Here is a 17,037-nt window from a genome sequence, read left to right as displayed (position 1 = left end):
GGGAAAGATTTTAAAATTCTTAGAATCAAACAAGAGTGATACAACATACCAGAACATCTGGAAGAAAGGGGTTCTAGGAGGAGAGTTTGGGTATGAGTGCCTACATAAGAAAATCAGAGAGATCCCAAATAAACAACCTAAGGATACATCTCAAGGCTGTTGGAAAATAAAGAGTAAACCAATTTCAAACTAAGAAGGAAATAATTAAGATCAGAACCAAATCAATGAAATTGAAAATAAAAAATACAAAGGATCAATGAAATGAAGAGTTGGTTCTTTGAAAAGATAAAAAATGCTGGATAAACCATCAGCCAAACTAACCAAAAGAAAAAGAAAGAAGACCCAAATTAACAAAATTAGAGGTGAAAAGGAGAAATCACCACAAACATCACAAAAATCCAGAGGATCTTTAGGGACTGTTTGAAAACTTAATATTCCATTCAACTGGAAAACTCTATAGTTTTCATTGTAGAGATCTTTTATCTCCTTGATTAGATTTAAACTAATAATTCATTAAACCTAGAAAAAAATGGATACACAAGTGACCTGCCAAAATTGAATCCAGGACACAGAAAATCTAAACAGACCAATAACTAACAATGAGATGGAAGCATTAATAATAAAAAGCTTTCCAAAAAAGACCAAGCCAGAGCCAGATAGATTCTCAGCTGAATTCTACCAGATCTTTAAAGAAAAACTAATGCCAATGTTTCTCAAATTATACCACAAAATAGGGATAGGACACTTCCAAATTCATTCTCAGAAACGAGTATCAACCTTATTAAAAAAAAAAAGAAAAAAAAGAATAAGGACTCATCAAGAAAACTACTGACCAATATCCCTGATGACCTCAGATGCAAATATCCTTATTAAAATATTAGCAATTACATTCAATTACATATTAATAAGACTGTACATCATTACCAAGTTGTTTTCATTCCAGGGATGCAAGGATACAAAAAAGCTCCACCAGAAGACTTGAAAGTTATAAACAAATTCAACAAAGTACTAGGTTACAAAAGCAACATAAAATCAATAGCTTTCCTATACACCAATAATGAATATGTTGAGAAAGAAATCAAACAGTCTCATTTACAAAAACCTCAAAACATAACAAAAGACTAGGAATAAATCTAATCAAGGAGATAAAAGATCTTTACAATGAAAACTACAGAACACTGAAGAAGTCCAAAGAAGATAGAAAGACCTCTCATGTTCATATAGTTAGAATCAGTATTGTTAAAATGGCCCTATTCCCAAAAGCAAGATAGACATACAACATACAGATTCAATATACAGATTCAATGCAATTCAAATCAAAATATCAATGATATTTTTCTTGGAACTAGATAAAATACTCCTAAAATTAATTTGGAAAAATAAAAGACCAAGAATAGCAAAAGCTATAACTGTGTATATCTCTCATAATAAAGAAATGCAAATCAAAACAACTCTAAGATTTAATCTCATGCCAGTCATCAAGAATACAAACAACAATAAGTGTTGACAAAGATGTAGCAGGAAGGCACACTCATACATTGATGGTGGGACTGAAAATTGGTGCAACCACTCTGGAAAGCAGTATGAAGATTCCTTAAAAAACTTGGAATGGAACCACCATTTGACCCAGCTATCTCATTCCTGGGTCTATACCCTAAGGACTTAAAATCAGCATACTATAGTAACACAGCCACATGAATGCTTATAGCAGCTCAAGTCACAATAGCTACACTGTGGAATCAACCTAGGTGCCTTTCAATAGATGAATGGATAAAGAAACTGTGGTATAAATACACAATGGAATATTACTCAGCAATAAAAGAGAATAAAATTATGGGATTTATAAGTAAATGGATGGAGCTGTAGAATATCATACTAAGAGAAGTAAGCCAATCCCACAAAACCAAAGGCTGAATGTTCCTTCTAATAAGTGGATGCTGATCCATGATGTGGGGAGGTGGGGAGAAATGGAGGAACTTTGACTGGGTAAAGGGGAGGATGGGCAAAGGTTATACGGGCAGGAAAAAGATGGCGGAATGAGGTGGACATCATTACCCTAGGTATATATGTGACCGCACATATGATGTGATGCAACATCATGTGCAACCAGAGAAGTAAAAAGTTGTGCTGTGATTGTGCACAAATGAATCAAAATGCATTCTGCTGCCATATATTCCTAATTAAAATAAATTAATTTTTTAAAAAAAGAAATACAAATGGCCAATAAATTTATTTTAAAAATGTTCAATATCATCAACAATTAGGGAAATGCAAATCAAAACTACACCCCGATTTCCTCTCACTCCAGTTAGAATGGCACCCATCAAGAATATAAACAATAAAAAGTGCTGGAGAGAATCTGAAGACAAAGGAACACTTTTACACTGTTGGTAGGATTGTAAATTAGTACAATCACTATGGAAATCACTATGGAGACCCCTCAAAAGACTAGGCATGGAACTTCCATATGACCTGCTACATTATTCTTCCTGAAGAATTAAAGTCAGCCAGCTAGTGTGAGTGATACATGTGACCCATGTGTATAGCTGCAAAATTCATAGCAAACTATGGAATCAATCTAGGTATTCATCAATGGATGAACTGATTTTAAAAAAAATGTGGAATATATACATAATGGGGTTTCACTGAGCCATAAAGAAGAATAAAATTATGTCATTTGTAGGAAAATGAATGGAACCTGGGAACATTATGTTAAGCACAATAAGCCAAACTCAGAAAGTCAAGGGTCATATTTTCTCTCATATGTGTAAGCAAGAGAGGAAAAAGAACTAGACAGGTGGGCAGGATGAATCTCATGAAAACTGAAGGGAGATCAGCAGAGTACATGAAAGGGAGAGGGAGAAGGGAAGTGCAAGGGGAAAAACTGGGGAGTGACACTGGCCCAATTATACCGGTACATGTATGAATATGTAACAATTCCACCATTATATGTGACTATTGCACCAATTAAATGGGGAGGGAAGTCAAAAGATAAATTTGCTGGATATAAAGTGAGAATATTAAAAAAAAAAAAAAGAAACTATTCTTTGAATAGTCACAATGAACAGAAAATGAAGCTAAGTAAAACACTAAAATGTTTCAACAATTCAGAGATAGGTCTAACAAGAGACATAAAAAATCTGAAGAATTATAAAATACACAGAGATTAAAACAAATAAATTGAAGACTTTAATTTTCATAGAGTTCAAGTATCAGTATTATAAAGATGTCAATTTTAATGTTCTATAGATTAAATGTAATCCCAACAAAAGTCCAACAGGGTTCCTGGTGGATTAGTTCATTGGTGTGTAGAAGCTGACAATCTGATATTAAAATCAGGTATGAAATGTAAAGGATTTACTCTATGGATACCAAAGTTCATTATAAAGCAAAAATATTTACCAAAGTCCTCATGACAATAGGTTGACAAAGATTCCAAAAAAAAACCAACAGAGAACGTAGACAAAGATCCACACCACCACAGATATCTGATTTATAACAAAACAAGAAAGCAATGATCTAATCAATAAATAAAGACAACATTAAATAAGTGAAAAAGCAAGTCAAGAATTGGGAGAAGATATGTGAAACACTCATAATGGGCAAAAGGATCCTATCCAGAATATGTAAAGAATTCCCACATCAACGGGAAAAACATTCCACTAGAAAAATGATCAAGAGACTTGAACAGGCACTTCACCAAAAAAAATTTTAAAAGCCCGTTTGAAAACAAAAGGCCAGTAAATGTACAATACTCAACTCCATCAGCAATCAGAGAACCACACACCTACAAAGTGCTGTGAGGATGTGTGGTAACAGGAATCAAACACTACTGGAAGGAATCTACACTGGTACAACCATTCCAGAAAAAAAATGAAGGAATACAAACCCTACAAGCTATGAGTTCCACTCGGTGAACACCTCACAAGTGCGCACACTGCCAACAAAACACAGGCACGAGGTTGTTCAGAGAGCATCATCATATAATTGCCCAATACCAAAAACATAATGAAAGTATATCGACCATAGAATGGATATATAAGCTGCAAATATTCATACAACAGAATATATGGGCTTGTTGTAAGCATAAGATGAAGTGAAAACAGTTAAAGAAAAGGAATAAATGTTACATGGTTTCTTTATTATATAAAGTTCAAAAGCAGACAAAATTAATACAGTGCTAGAGACATCAGGGGACTAATGAAGGGCAGAGTGTCTAGGAGGGGGCAAAATGTTTTCTGGGCTATTGGCAATGATCTCTTTTCTTTTTTTACTCTATTATTATTTTAAGTTATGAAAAAAAGAAGTTTATTTTGGCTCCTGGTTCTGATGCACAAGGTTGGGGGTTGCACCTGGCAATGGCCTTCTTGCTAGTCTAGTCCTGAGGTGGCACCAGACATTAACTGGCAAGATACAGGGAGTGTGTCTATAAGTGTCTCTCAGTGTTCTCTTCCTTGCCCTGGGGCATGCAAAAGTTGTGAACATTAATTCATCAACTGTAGATTTGTTTTATAAAGTCTTTCACATGTATATTAAAAACTGATGGAAAAAAATTAAAGACATTTGTAATAAAATTGAATCCAAGAAAATAAAAACACATGTGAAGCCGCATATATTCTTCTCAGGTGATCTGATCTCAGACCTGTGATACGATAATCTTAGCTTTCCTTCAGGAAAGGTGTGAGCTACTACCTCTGTTTTGTCTTTGTTGGCCGTTAAAGTCACATCACTTTCATCCACCAGAGAGGTGCCCTCCAGGGCTTCAACCCGAAGTGTAATTGATCCTTCACTTGGCTGTGTCTCGGACTGTTCGTCTAAATCTCCTGCAGAAAACAAAGGATACTTGAATTACAAGATGCACTCCCTCACAGAAACAGTCTGGGATCGGACTAGTCAAAATGATTAATTGCCAAGGAATAATCTTCATACCTCAAACATGAGTTCTCCTTACTAAGACAGCATTCATATAGCCACCTAGACAAAGAACAAACTTGGAAGAAGACTGGATTTTAACTTCTGCCTTACAAATACTCATTTAATTTCACTTAGGAAGAACTGGGTCTGTATGTAATGCAGGCTTCATACTATATGTCCAGTCAATATATTTTTAATCAATCAACAAAATGAAAACATTAATTTTTTTCAGCTTTTAACATTTCACATTGATTCAAAATAGGTACTACTTAAGAGAAGTAGGAAATGAACCAACTACACACACAGGCCTTTTACCCCAACACTCCTATTGGAATATAGGCTCTTTAAGAAATGGAGCAGATTTCATACAACCTCATATGATATGTAGAAAAACATATTGTATTGGGGAAAAAGAATGGCTCAATAATTGTAAGTTAACCAAGAAAATTTGATTTAAAATATTTATCATAAATGCTTTTCAGAGATATTTGTCATATTTAGATTACCACAGTCTAAACTTCAAAACACCTTTAATTAAAATTTATTGAAATAACATAATATCTTTTATTCATTAACTTGGTAATTTAATAAGCCAAAGTTAACTCATTCTTTTGAAATTATTTAATTTACTGTGGTTTTTTTTTTTAAAGGATTTGGGTGAATTTGGGCTGACTTGTGTCTACTTTAGGAAAGCAGATTGAGTAGGAAATACAGGGCTACATATAAATCAAATCTGCAACCAATAATGAAAAATTATGAAGTAGTATCCACGTTTTCATTCATAAAAAACATTATCACACAAGTATTAAGTTGTGGTTTAAGAAAAAAAGTTTCCTCTAAAACACAGTTCACTTTATCCGTACCTGAAGACAGATCCTGGTTAGGATGAGCCACTCCCTTCTCCAAATCACTTCCTGACACATCAGATTTACTTATTAAAGCAACAGGTTCTCTCTTCTCCGGTGAGCTAATAAAATAACCAAATGATGGCTACAAAAATAATTAGACATGAATTAATTTTCCTTAATTTTCAACTGCTTTGATAAATTCTAGACTATTTTATCTAATACTGGTAACACAGCTAAGTGACTTTGGCAAACTCTTCTTCCTTCTTAATATCAAATAATTCGAGATGAACTTCAGAAGTCCAGAGAAAACCTTTTATTTCCTTAATACCAGCTAGCTTTTAGACGTTAGCAGCAATAGTGTCAAATAAGTTAACCTTACTAAGAAATCCAAATTAAAACAACTTCATTCTTTCAGTAACTGTTGTTAGCAACCACTAAGTGTCAGGCACTATTCTAATCTTCAGGGACAAATCAATGAGGGAAAAAAGATAAAAATTCCTGCCTCCTTAAACTTAGACTATAGGACATTTGTTTTATACAATAAATACACACTGGGGCTGGGGATGTGGCTCAAGTGGTAGCTGGCTCGCCTGGCATGCGTGCAGCCCGGGTTCAATCCTCAGCACCACATACAAAGATGTTGCGTCCGCAGATAACTAAAAAATAAATATTAAAAAATTCTCTCTAAAAAAAAAAAAAACAATAAATACACCCTCAAAAATATGTATTATGGCTGGGCACAGTGGTGCATGCCTGTAATCTCAGCGGCTCGGGAGGCAGAGGTAGGAGGATAGCAAGTTCAAAGCCAGTCTCAACAATCTAGCCAGGCACTAAGCAACTCAGTGAGACCCTGTCTCCAATAAAATACAAAACAGGGCTGGGGATGTGGCTCAGTGGAGGAGTGCCCCTGAGTTCAATCCCCGATACCAAAAAAAAAATATGCATTACATTAGGTATATTTCTGCTGACTTGAAATGAGAGCTTTAGAAAGATCTGCATTCAAAGAGCTAGGTCACAGCCACAGAATTCCCACTCATCTTTCCTATGCTACTTTCAAATGACAAATCTAAAACAAGAATTCAGTTTTTGAGTGGTCTTCACTTGGGAATTTCTTCCCTTGATCCAGTAAATTTAGTACATATAAAATATCATAACTCATAACTAATAAAAATAGATATATTTTTCCATGATCCAGTGCTCTGTTCACCTGTTTAAGAAGAAATTCAGTTACTCTTCAACTTCTCTCAAAATCTCAAAAAATCCCAATCAATCCAGGCAGGAAAATCCACCTCTTTCACATATTTATTATTTTTCCTTCATCACTCACTGCACAGATGAGACAGGAGGGCGGTACAATTTCAAACTTAAGTTCTGTTAATCAATTGTGATTTCTAGCACTACATCAATTATTTCAAAACTATTCCCTATCTAAGCATTCAAGTCTCAGTCACCAGCCAGTATGAGGTGGAGCCCAGTGGAAGGAAGTTAGGTTATGGAGGACATGCTCTTGAAGGGGACATTGGGATCCTGACCACCTCTGGTCTTCCTTTGCTTCTGGGCTGCCATAAGGTGGGCAGTTTCCCCTGCCATGACGTACTGTACTGCCACAAGGCCCAAAGCAACAGGGCCAAACCACCATGGACTAACACCTTTAAAACCATGAACCAAAAATAAACCTTTTCTACTAAATAAGTTGGTTATCTCAAGTACTTTGTCACAGTGACAGAAAGCTAATACATACCCTTCATGAAATCCAATTTAAATACTCTCTAATTACCCTAATTCCCCATGTTGAGTTTATCAACAAATCCTTGACTTTACCTTCAGAACAAATCTTGAATCCTTATACTTATTATGTTTCTGCATGTCAACCTAGTCCCCAATCTTCATCACCTTTCTTCCTGTTCACTAAGCCTCTGCCTACTTTTGTTCCTCTATGCTTCAGTGACTTTCCTCACCCAGGGTCCCAACAAAGATGGCTGGATTTGAACTCGTGATCCTCCTGCCTGAGCCTCTTGAGTCACTGGGATTACAGGCATGTGCCACCCCACTCAGCAAGAAACTCATTTTTTAATGCTCAAGTTATAAAAATGGTGGCATGTTATTGCACCTGGAGATGGGCCCCAGCACCATGACAGAGTTGCTCCCTGCCTCCAAGCACTTCCTGCTTGTTCATGTGAGATACAACCCCACTCCTACAAGGAACTCACATGACTGGGCCCTTGGAACTGAACATCAACCCACCCTACCTGCCACCACTGGCCCCTCACATTAGCTCTGCCTGCCTTCATCTTACCACTCTGGCTCCAACTTCCAGGACGCTCATGGATGGTCTCCCTTTATTGGGAACACTGGGTCTCCAGAGCTCTAAGCAGCTGCCTCTTTGTCATCCTTTAAGCGCCTGCTCAATGTCATCCCCTCGGACATCATCCTGACCAGCACGGTGAAGCAGTGCCTTCCCTACACTCATTCTTTGCAGCAATAATCATTTGCATTTAAAAATTTGTACACGTACTACCTTTTATTAAATCAAAATACTCTACATTTTGAAATATCTTTTTATACAGGTTTAAAAAGTGAATCTTAGAATTTTCTTCCGACCTGTTAAACATACCACGACAGAGACAAATGCCACACGCTGGGGCTAAAGGCTTTCTATGTACCAATGTGTTTACCTCTGTAAAACAGACTTTTACTTTTAGAGTTGGGGAAATTAAGCATTGAAGAGCTACATGCATTCTTCAAAGTCACAGAACTAGTTGAAAGGCAGGGCTAGCGAGGAGTCAGATCTAACTGTGACTCAAAAGCTCAGTCTCCCCATTGTTCTATCATATTCCTATTCTGCCCCTGCTTTAAAGTTACTATGCTCTAGCAATACCATCATGACAGTCAAAATTCAAAGTATCGTTTGTCCCCACCAAAATTCACGTTAAGGTCACCACCTAAGGGTTCTGAGAGGTGGTGGGGGGGTCTTTCAGAAGCTTCTGGGTTCTGAAGGGTCCGCCCTCACGAAGGGCCTAATACAGCTCTTGCAGAGCAGGCAACGTACTGCAAAAGGAAGTCTGGCACCCCTTCCCAGTTCTGGCACGTCTGCTTCTCCTTCTCAAACACATCTCCTTCTCCACCATGAGGAGCTGCAGCACCAAGCCCTCATCAGAGGCTAACCAAATATAGCCACCTAGTCTTAGACTTCCCAGACTCCAAAATCGTAAGCCAAAGCAAACCTCTTTTATTTTATCCAGTGTTTGGTGTTGTAATAAAGTAATTCAAAACATCCTCAGATGTCAGAGACTTTAACCACTTAAGCATGTTCTGTACTTACTCTTTTTACGCTATTTCCACCACCAAGGCAACCAAGAGCTTCAGATCTTTGTGCAAAAAACTCTCCTAATGACAGACGTATGTAACTGGCATCATCTCTGCCCAGCTCTGATGGGCTAAGTGATTTCCTCAACAGATTATAATTAACTGTAGCAACCCAGGATGTGTCTGCTAGTGCAACCGAAATATTCTGAGCTTCTATGTTTTCTTCCTAGGAAGAAAAAAAGTCATTGTTTCATTCTTTCCCCCAGCAAATCTTCTGTTATTCTAACATGTGAAACTAAATAAAAACAACAACAACAAAATTAACTATGAAAACTTAAAAATTAGGAAAAAAAATAAACAAATTCAAGCATAAGCAGCTACTAAAACTAATGAGGTCCAAAAGAGAGAACTTTTGGGGGGGGGAAGGTGGGGGGGCACCAGGGATTGAACTCAGGGGCAATTGACCACTGGGTCGCAACCAAATAGTAACTTTTTAATATTTTATTTAGAGACAAGGTCTCACTGAGTTACTTAGTGCCTCACCATTGCTGGGGCTGGCTTTGAACTTGCGATCCTCCTGCCTCAGCCTCCCAAGTCGATGGGATTACTAGCCTGTGTCACTGCACTCAGCAAGAAACTAATTTTTTAAATGCTCAAGTTATAAAGTGCATTGTCCTAATATACTGCTTAATCAAACACTGATCATAATGAGCAAGAATTTTTAAAAAGCATACATCTTCACTAAAAGAAACAGGATTAAAAGCTACAGAAATATCCATGAAGGTATTTAAAGCAGTAAGCGAATTAAAGCCATATTTTACTTATTAATCTTTTTGTGGTACTGGGGAATGAACACAGTGCCTCATGAATGCAAGGCAAGCACTGTACCACTAAGCTGCACTCCTAGTCTGAAGATTTATTTTGGTAGGCCAGAGTTCTTCAATTAATAATTGAGAAGGAAAAAGCAAAAACCGTCTTAACATAAGAAAAATAAATGATTCTATACTAATCATTCAAAAAAATGAACATTCTGCCTGTACTTAAATGTAAGAAAAGTTTAAAAATTTACTTTTTATAAGTAATTACAAACCTGTATAAATTGATGCTCTTTATTAAATTTTTCCTCATCTTGTGCAATCATATTCAATGCTTCAGCTTTAAAAAAAAGAACAAGTTTATATAATTACATTATGCTGGTAGACAAGTAAAAGTTAGTTAGGAAAATGAAATACTGAAGAAACACATTTCTACAAGTAAGTGAACGCTCCCATTCACATAAGTTATGCATGTGTAAGTATGTAAATCTATGATTATCGAACTTTGGATAATGAACACAATACTACTGTGATTATTCAATCACTTACTAATTTGCCCCAATTTGCCCAAAGGGGCTTTATAATGCATTTTTCATGATGGTACACTCTTATAGTCCCAGCTACTTGGAGTCTGAGACAGGAGGGATGTTTGAGCCCAGGAGTTTGTGGCCAACCTAGGCAACATCCTACCCAGAAAAAAAAGAGAGTTTACACATGCCTATAATCCCAGTGGCTCAGAGGCTGAGGCAGGAGGATCATAAATTCAAGGCCAGTCTCAGTAATTTAGCAAGACCCTGTCTCAAAATAAAAAATAGGAAGGGCTTGGGATGTGGCTCAATGATTAAGTGCCCTGTTAATCCCAGGTGCCAAAAAGCACCCCAGAATGTGGACAATTATTTTAGTTTGAAGAATCTGGCATACCTGAGTCTAGGTACTCACCACCCATGAATACACACAGAATTTCACCTGGCACCACCAGACAGATAAACCTCTCTATAAAGTAGTCACAAAGACATCTAGGTAGGATTCCAAATCACTTGTGTGCCAAGGAACACACCAGTTTTATAAAATCCTACATTCTAGGAAGCCTCAGGGACAGGTGGGCCCCTAATGCCTACCCTCAAAGTCCCCACAGAGCACCTCCACTCCAAGGTAAGATGAATGTCAGTCCACTCACAAAGGTTATCTCCACATCAAAGCCTCAGAAACTGGGGGCCAATGAGCAAAGAAGGCCAAGAAGCATGTGATATTGACAAGCATGTGAACAGAAGGAATTTTAAACATGCTGCCAAGTCTGCCGTCCACTCTGGGCCCCTGCAGGCACTAGAGGGGCTGTGCAGAGAGGAGCAGAGTGGCCCAGGAAGCTGATGTTCACAGATAGCATCAACTAAACTTCCACGGGGTCCAAAAGCACCTCATCACGGGGTCCAGTAGCACCTCACCCAATCCCTGGTACTTGGAAGGCAGAAGGAGCGTGAGACTGCTGTGTTCGTTTCCCTAGTTCTTTCACTGTCCCACCCTGTGCCTGAACACTTCGCCCAAGATCACCTTCTTCAGCAACTCTCCAAGGTTCTTACCAAAGTATAACTGCTCTCTCTTTGCCTTCTGAGGCCTAGAGGTGGTAATAGCTTCTTGCTGCTATTATCCCAGGAATACACTTCCTGTGATGAACTTTATTAACACTGATCATTCCTTTGTAAGTAATATCTTTGTTGAAGTCACTCTCATTTCCAAGTTCCTACTGGGTCTTAGGTAATATACTTTCCTATGTAAAACATGAATACACCACAGTAAATCTCACCACCCACAGAACTGGGATCCTAATTAGAATAAGATATATTCCATACTTGTATGGAAAAAATAATATATAATATACCCTATAAACCAGAAGGAAATCATGTTTTTCAAGGCACTAATCTTACCCTTAGTAAATCAAAGGGAGTTCTATCTGGAGACCTCAAACCTGGGAGGAGACAACAATGAAAATTCACATGTACAGACAGTATTATCCGTGAATGGAATAATATCCTGTAAACTTCCATGATTTTTTAAATTGGAGATAAGGGCCTTAGTGAGTCACAAAATAAGATTTGGAAATGTCATGAAGTTCATTAAAAAAAAAAAAAAAAAGATGGAAGGATGCAGAGTGAAGCCAGAAGAAATAGCCCCTGCATGCCCTAAACAAGGGAGATACTCTCCACTCTCAGATGATCATCAGGGACTAACTAGATCCAAACTGCCCCTTCGGAAACCTGGACCATCTATATTCACAACCTGAGAAACTCAGGGTAATGGCCCCAGTCAGGAAAAGCAGAGTACCACAGGCAGCGTAAGGCCCTCACAGAGAGAACAGTCCAGTGCCCACAGGCACTGTGGGAAGCAGTCACTTCTCACTCAAAATACATTCTTTACCCAAGGGCATTCAACCTATGGCACAGCCACCGAAATTACACGAAAAACAGCCATTCCACATAAATATGTTCTGTGAGACTCCTGTGGACCTCAGACACAAATAAGCTAAAACCATGATCATTCATATGAAAGTTCAACCAACCAGCTCCAACAGCCAAGAGAGGAAGGAGGAAACTCAGTCTCTTAAAAGGTCACCCAGAAAAAAGTTAATTTACTCAAGTGTCACATGGTTTTTCATTTATTTATTTATTTATTACCTTTGAATCAATTGGGACATAATTTCTCATTTATGGTTTTCCAATCACTGGGCAGAGAGCTCAACTGGAAGGGACTGTTGAGAGTATCCTGTTACTTTAGCTGTTCATCATCAGTCAGTCACAGATGTTACAGAAGCAGAGTTTCATTTCTTATAGGAATCCTTGCTCAATTATGTGCCGAGCCTCCAACTAACTGTCCTCTCATTAGTCGCCTGAAGCCTTCACAGGCTGGACTTTAAAACAACTGTGTGCTTCCCCCAGCCCCAGTGCTTAAATCTTGGCGGAAGGCAGAAGTAATGCAAAACTCAAGGCCATCAGAGAAGGGGGTGGGAAGATGGGAAAGAGGCTCATTTCTCTTAGGTAACTCTTCTGACGAAAGTCCATAAGTAGGGAAGTTTTATGAAATTGAGCCCTGGATCCAACCTTTATGCTCTGAACATCACCTTCTTTTACATTTAAGCAATTTCCCCCTCCCTTCCTATAAAAAGGCTGCTTCACCCTGTGGGTTTATCACCTACCATTTGTGCAGGAGTGCCTGAGAATGAATTCCCCACATGGAATGGCCTGGTTGTTTGGTGTGTGCATTTGCAACTTTGTTAGATGCTGCCACTGCTAAGGCTGTGCCAACAATGGGCTAGAACACATGCTTCCCTCACAACCTTGCCAACACAGTGTTATTACCAACCTCTGGGATTACTGCCAATAAAATAAATGAAAAATATTATCATTGAGTAGATTTACACTACATTTCTCTCCATGAGTAAGAATGAATGTTTTTGCACATCTGAAAACAATTTTAATTTCCTTTTCTATAAACTGTTTATAACCTTTATACAATTCTATATTGAGTAGCAGGTGTTTTTCTTATTGGATTTTAGAACTATCTACGTATTAAGGAACTGGCCTTTAACCTATAATATAAATTGCAAATTAAATTTTTTATAGTTAAATCACTAATTTTTAAAAACTTTGCTTACTATAGGGAGAGGAAAAGAAAAATGGGAGTGTGGGGGAAAATCCCATGAAAATGAAGGGAGATCAGTAGAGGAAAGGGATAAGGGGAAATGAGGAGGGGAGTGAAAGGGGATATACTGGGAATGATTACTGGCCAAATTATATTGGTTTTCTATGCACGTGCGCAAATATGTAGCAACAAATCTCACGGTTGTGTACAACTACAATGCATCAATTTAAAAAAAAATTGCTTACCAAAGTATAATATACTTTGGTAAGTATACATCCTACAATATACTTCATAAGTGTACAGTCTTATTAATTTTTACACTCTGTCACATCACATCACATGACATTATAGGGTATTAGTTAACCTGCTGATAAGAACTAGGGAGCTTTCCAATATGGGGCTACTACAATCCATGCTGCTATAAGCATTCTAGTGGGTGTTATCTGGTTAATAGATACACCCTATCTGCTAGTATATTCTTAGGTTTTGAATTTTTAGGTCATGTAGTATGAAGTTCATAAAGTTCACCTTTACAAGATACTGCCAAACAGCCTTCCAATATGGTGAATCAATTTATATTCCCAACAGCAATACACGAGAAGCTCATGAATTCTGACTTTTTAAGTGACAAAATAAATATTCACTGCTCATGCTCTGTCGTCGTTGTTCTTTTTATTTTTATTTTAAATATTTATTTTTTAATTATAGGTAGACACAAAGTCTTTATTTTATTTTATGTGGTACTGAGGATCAAACCCTCATGCATGCTAGGCAAGTGCTCTATTTCTAAGCCACAACCCCAGCCCTCACTGTCCTTTTTAAATCAAGATGTACTGACCAAGTCCAACTATAACTTACCTACAGATTTCTAATCCTTACTTCCAACTAGTAAATACCTCCATCTCAAAACACAATAGCAAAAACCAACAATTTCTTCTGATATCCCCATCTAAGTTAATGGTATTGCCATTTTCCCAAGCAACTCAAAACACAATCCTCTCTTTTTATGCCTTTCTACCATCTTCTGAAATCTAGCCACCAAATCCTAATTGCTCTACTTCCATGTCTTTCATTAGCTACTTTGTTCCATTTCCCATTCAACCAATCAATACTGCCAGAAGATGGCTTGCAGAGCCAGTTAAGAGGAGTGTCTGGTCCTATTGCTTACCACAGGAGTGAAAACTCTCTGACACCCTGGCCCTGCCTGACCTCTTTTGTTACTCGCCCCTTATTTTGGCCTGAGTGTCAACACACTAGACCATTCACCTTCTCAAAAAGTACCCAGGCTGTACCAGTTCATTCTTTCAACTTGAGTTTTTCCTTCCTTTTAGAATTTTTTAATGTCCCCAGATGACTACCTATTGTAACTGTACCACAAAATGATCTCTATGAAATCCTTTCGCTACCCACTCATGCAAGTTATTTCTCCTCTAAACTTCAAAGGCATTTGGTTTGTGTCTGTTATGCTGCTGTGTGTTTTATATTCTTAAATTACCCTTTCCGGCTGACAGTGTCTCAAGGGCTGACATACCACATTATTCAACTGTACTGCTGCATCGCTGGACCTTTAGGAGAAGCTTGGCACAGGCAGTAGTCAGCATACTTGTTCCTTTGGTGCCTGGGAGACTACCAGACTACTGAAAACAAGTTGGCTTTAGAGGCCACTGAGTGCCTCTCCTCATACCAGCTGCAGAGCTGCTAAGGCACCTAAGGTTGCAGCATAGGGATGCCTTCCCAGGGTGAGGCCGAACCTGTATCTGCAGACCTAAACCCATATATTTCCAACATCAGAGGGTATGTAACCAACAACTGCTTCTCTTACTGCTCCTATCCTCTGAGATTTCATTTATCTTTTTTGTCATTTCCATCATTTTCACTCTCATTTCTTAAGTTTTTATCCAAAATGGACTCTGCCGTTGGTAACTGTACACTTATCAGAACATTTCTTTTGCTCATGACAGAATTTAAAAGTGACTATGTAAGCCTAAAGTCTTTTTCAGCCCTACAACTCCACAGGTCCTAAACAGAAGTAGAAGCGTGCTAGTCTGACCACTGTGCTTGCTTGAGGAGGTGGTTAAGCCTGACCAGCTCAAGCCTTTGTTCCTATAAAAGCCAGTGAGGCACGTGCACAACACTGCTGGGTTTCAGAAGGGGTCTAATCAGCATACACAGAGTGCTCTCAGAACACCACCAGAAACAACACAATGGGCACAATAAAAGGGGCTGTCAAATATACTTACAACCAGATCTGAAGTCTTCATTCATCTCATCAGTTAGAGAAATATTCACATCCTGTTCGTTATCAAAAGATGTGTAATAGGCAAGGTCAGTGACCCACTTGCCCTCCTCGTTTTGATAGATCACACTCTGTAGGAGATCCGGTTCTAGAAAATAAAATCCCACACAACACATGCAGAACTGCAATGGTGAATCCATCTCAAGTAAGTTAACTGCTGTAGTCACAAGGAGTATTGAAGTCTGCCCTTCCTCTCAGAAAGGGAACATCCATCTCCCTGATGGCGGGAGTCAGTCTCACTCACAAAAGTTCACAGTGGAAAATGAGGGTAAAGGAAAAGGGGATTAGGACCTCTCCAGGCACCTGCACAAGAGCTCTGATTCTGCTCACGAATATTATTTCTGGGAAAAATCCTCTAATATTGGTATATTTTAAAAACCTTTAAAATCCATTAAACATTTACATACTTCAATATGAAAGACTGGAAAGTCCAACATAGAAACTTAACCTATTAAAAATGCATAGGGCTGGGGTTGTGGCTTGGTGGTAGAGCACTTGCCTGGAACGCATGAGGCAATGGATTCGATCCTCAGGACCACACAAAAATAAATAAATAAAATAAAGGTATTGCATCGAACTACAATTAAAAAAATATTTTTAAAAAAGTGTAAACATCTTACATGTTTCTTTAATTCTATTCAAAAAGATAAAAGAGTCCACTTACGGTCTTCATTCTTTTCAACAGACTTGTAACAGTCACATGTTCTCCTGTCACAAGTTGGTGACCACAGAATATCAGTGGAACTAATTCCATTGTCACTGATGGGCTTCAAAGATGCTATGCAAATATCTTTTTGAACGGACATGGTAGAAGTCTCTGTGTCTAAGCATCCATCTGTGTGCAAAATTGTTTCTGAATCTGATGCCATGTGCTTATTTTGATAAGGATTGACGGAGTCAGTCAGATCAAAACCACTGTTATCAGTAGTTTTGTCAGAAAAACAAACAGGGTTAAGTTTCTCATTGGTAGTGCCGACAGTCTTCACCAGAACATCCTCTCTTGCACTTTCCTTTAAAAATCAGGGACAGAACAGAGTTTTTCAGAACTCATTTTATAATATTATAGGAAAAATTGTACCTTTGATATAAAATTATATGAAGGAACAGCTTATACATATTCACTATAGTCTATATATGAACCAATGTTAAGTAATTTACCAAACAACTTTAAAATGTGGTCATGGCAAAATAACATCAACAGATTTAGAAGCCAAAAGTGGATCCT

At 37.9% G+C, this 17,037-nt stretch overlaps 1 protein-coding gene across 1 annotated transcript in view; it reads right to left on the bottom strand.

Moving 5' to 3' along the window:
- The window catches only part of Cep192 (centrosomal protein 192), a 111,004-nt gene that overhangs the window by 65,468 nt on the left and 28,499 nt on the right, over window positions 1–17,037 (bottom strand). Inside the window, exons 11-16 of the mRNA XM_026401973.2 lie at window positions 16,477–16,822; window positions 15,757–15,900; window positions 10,159–10,223; window positions 9,085–9,294; window positions 5,778–5,904; window positions 4,693–4,823 (exon numbers count right to left, since the gene is read on the bottom strand). Coding sequence (XP_026257758.2) covers window positions 4,693–4,823; window positions 5,778–5,904; window positions 9,085–9,294; window positions 10,159–10,223; window positions 15,757–15,900; window positions 16,477–16,822 — 1,023 coding nt within the window. The remainder of the gene's footprint in view (window positions 1–4,692; window positions 4,824–5,777; window positions 5,905–9,084; window positions 9,295–10,158; window positions 10,224–15,756; window positions 15,901–16,476; window positions 16,823–17,037) is intronic.

The sequence above is a fragment of the Urocitellus parryii genome, chromosome 13, assembly GCF_045843805.1.
Source record: "Urocitellus parryii isolate mUroPar1 chromosome 13, mUroPar1.hap1, whole genome shotgun sequence".
NCBI lineage: Eukaryota > Metazoa > Chordata > Mammalia > Rodentia > Sciuridae > Urocitellus > Urocitellus parryii.
This window is presented reverse-complemented; position numbering and strand designations above follow the sequence as displayed.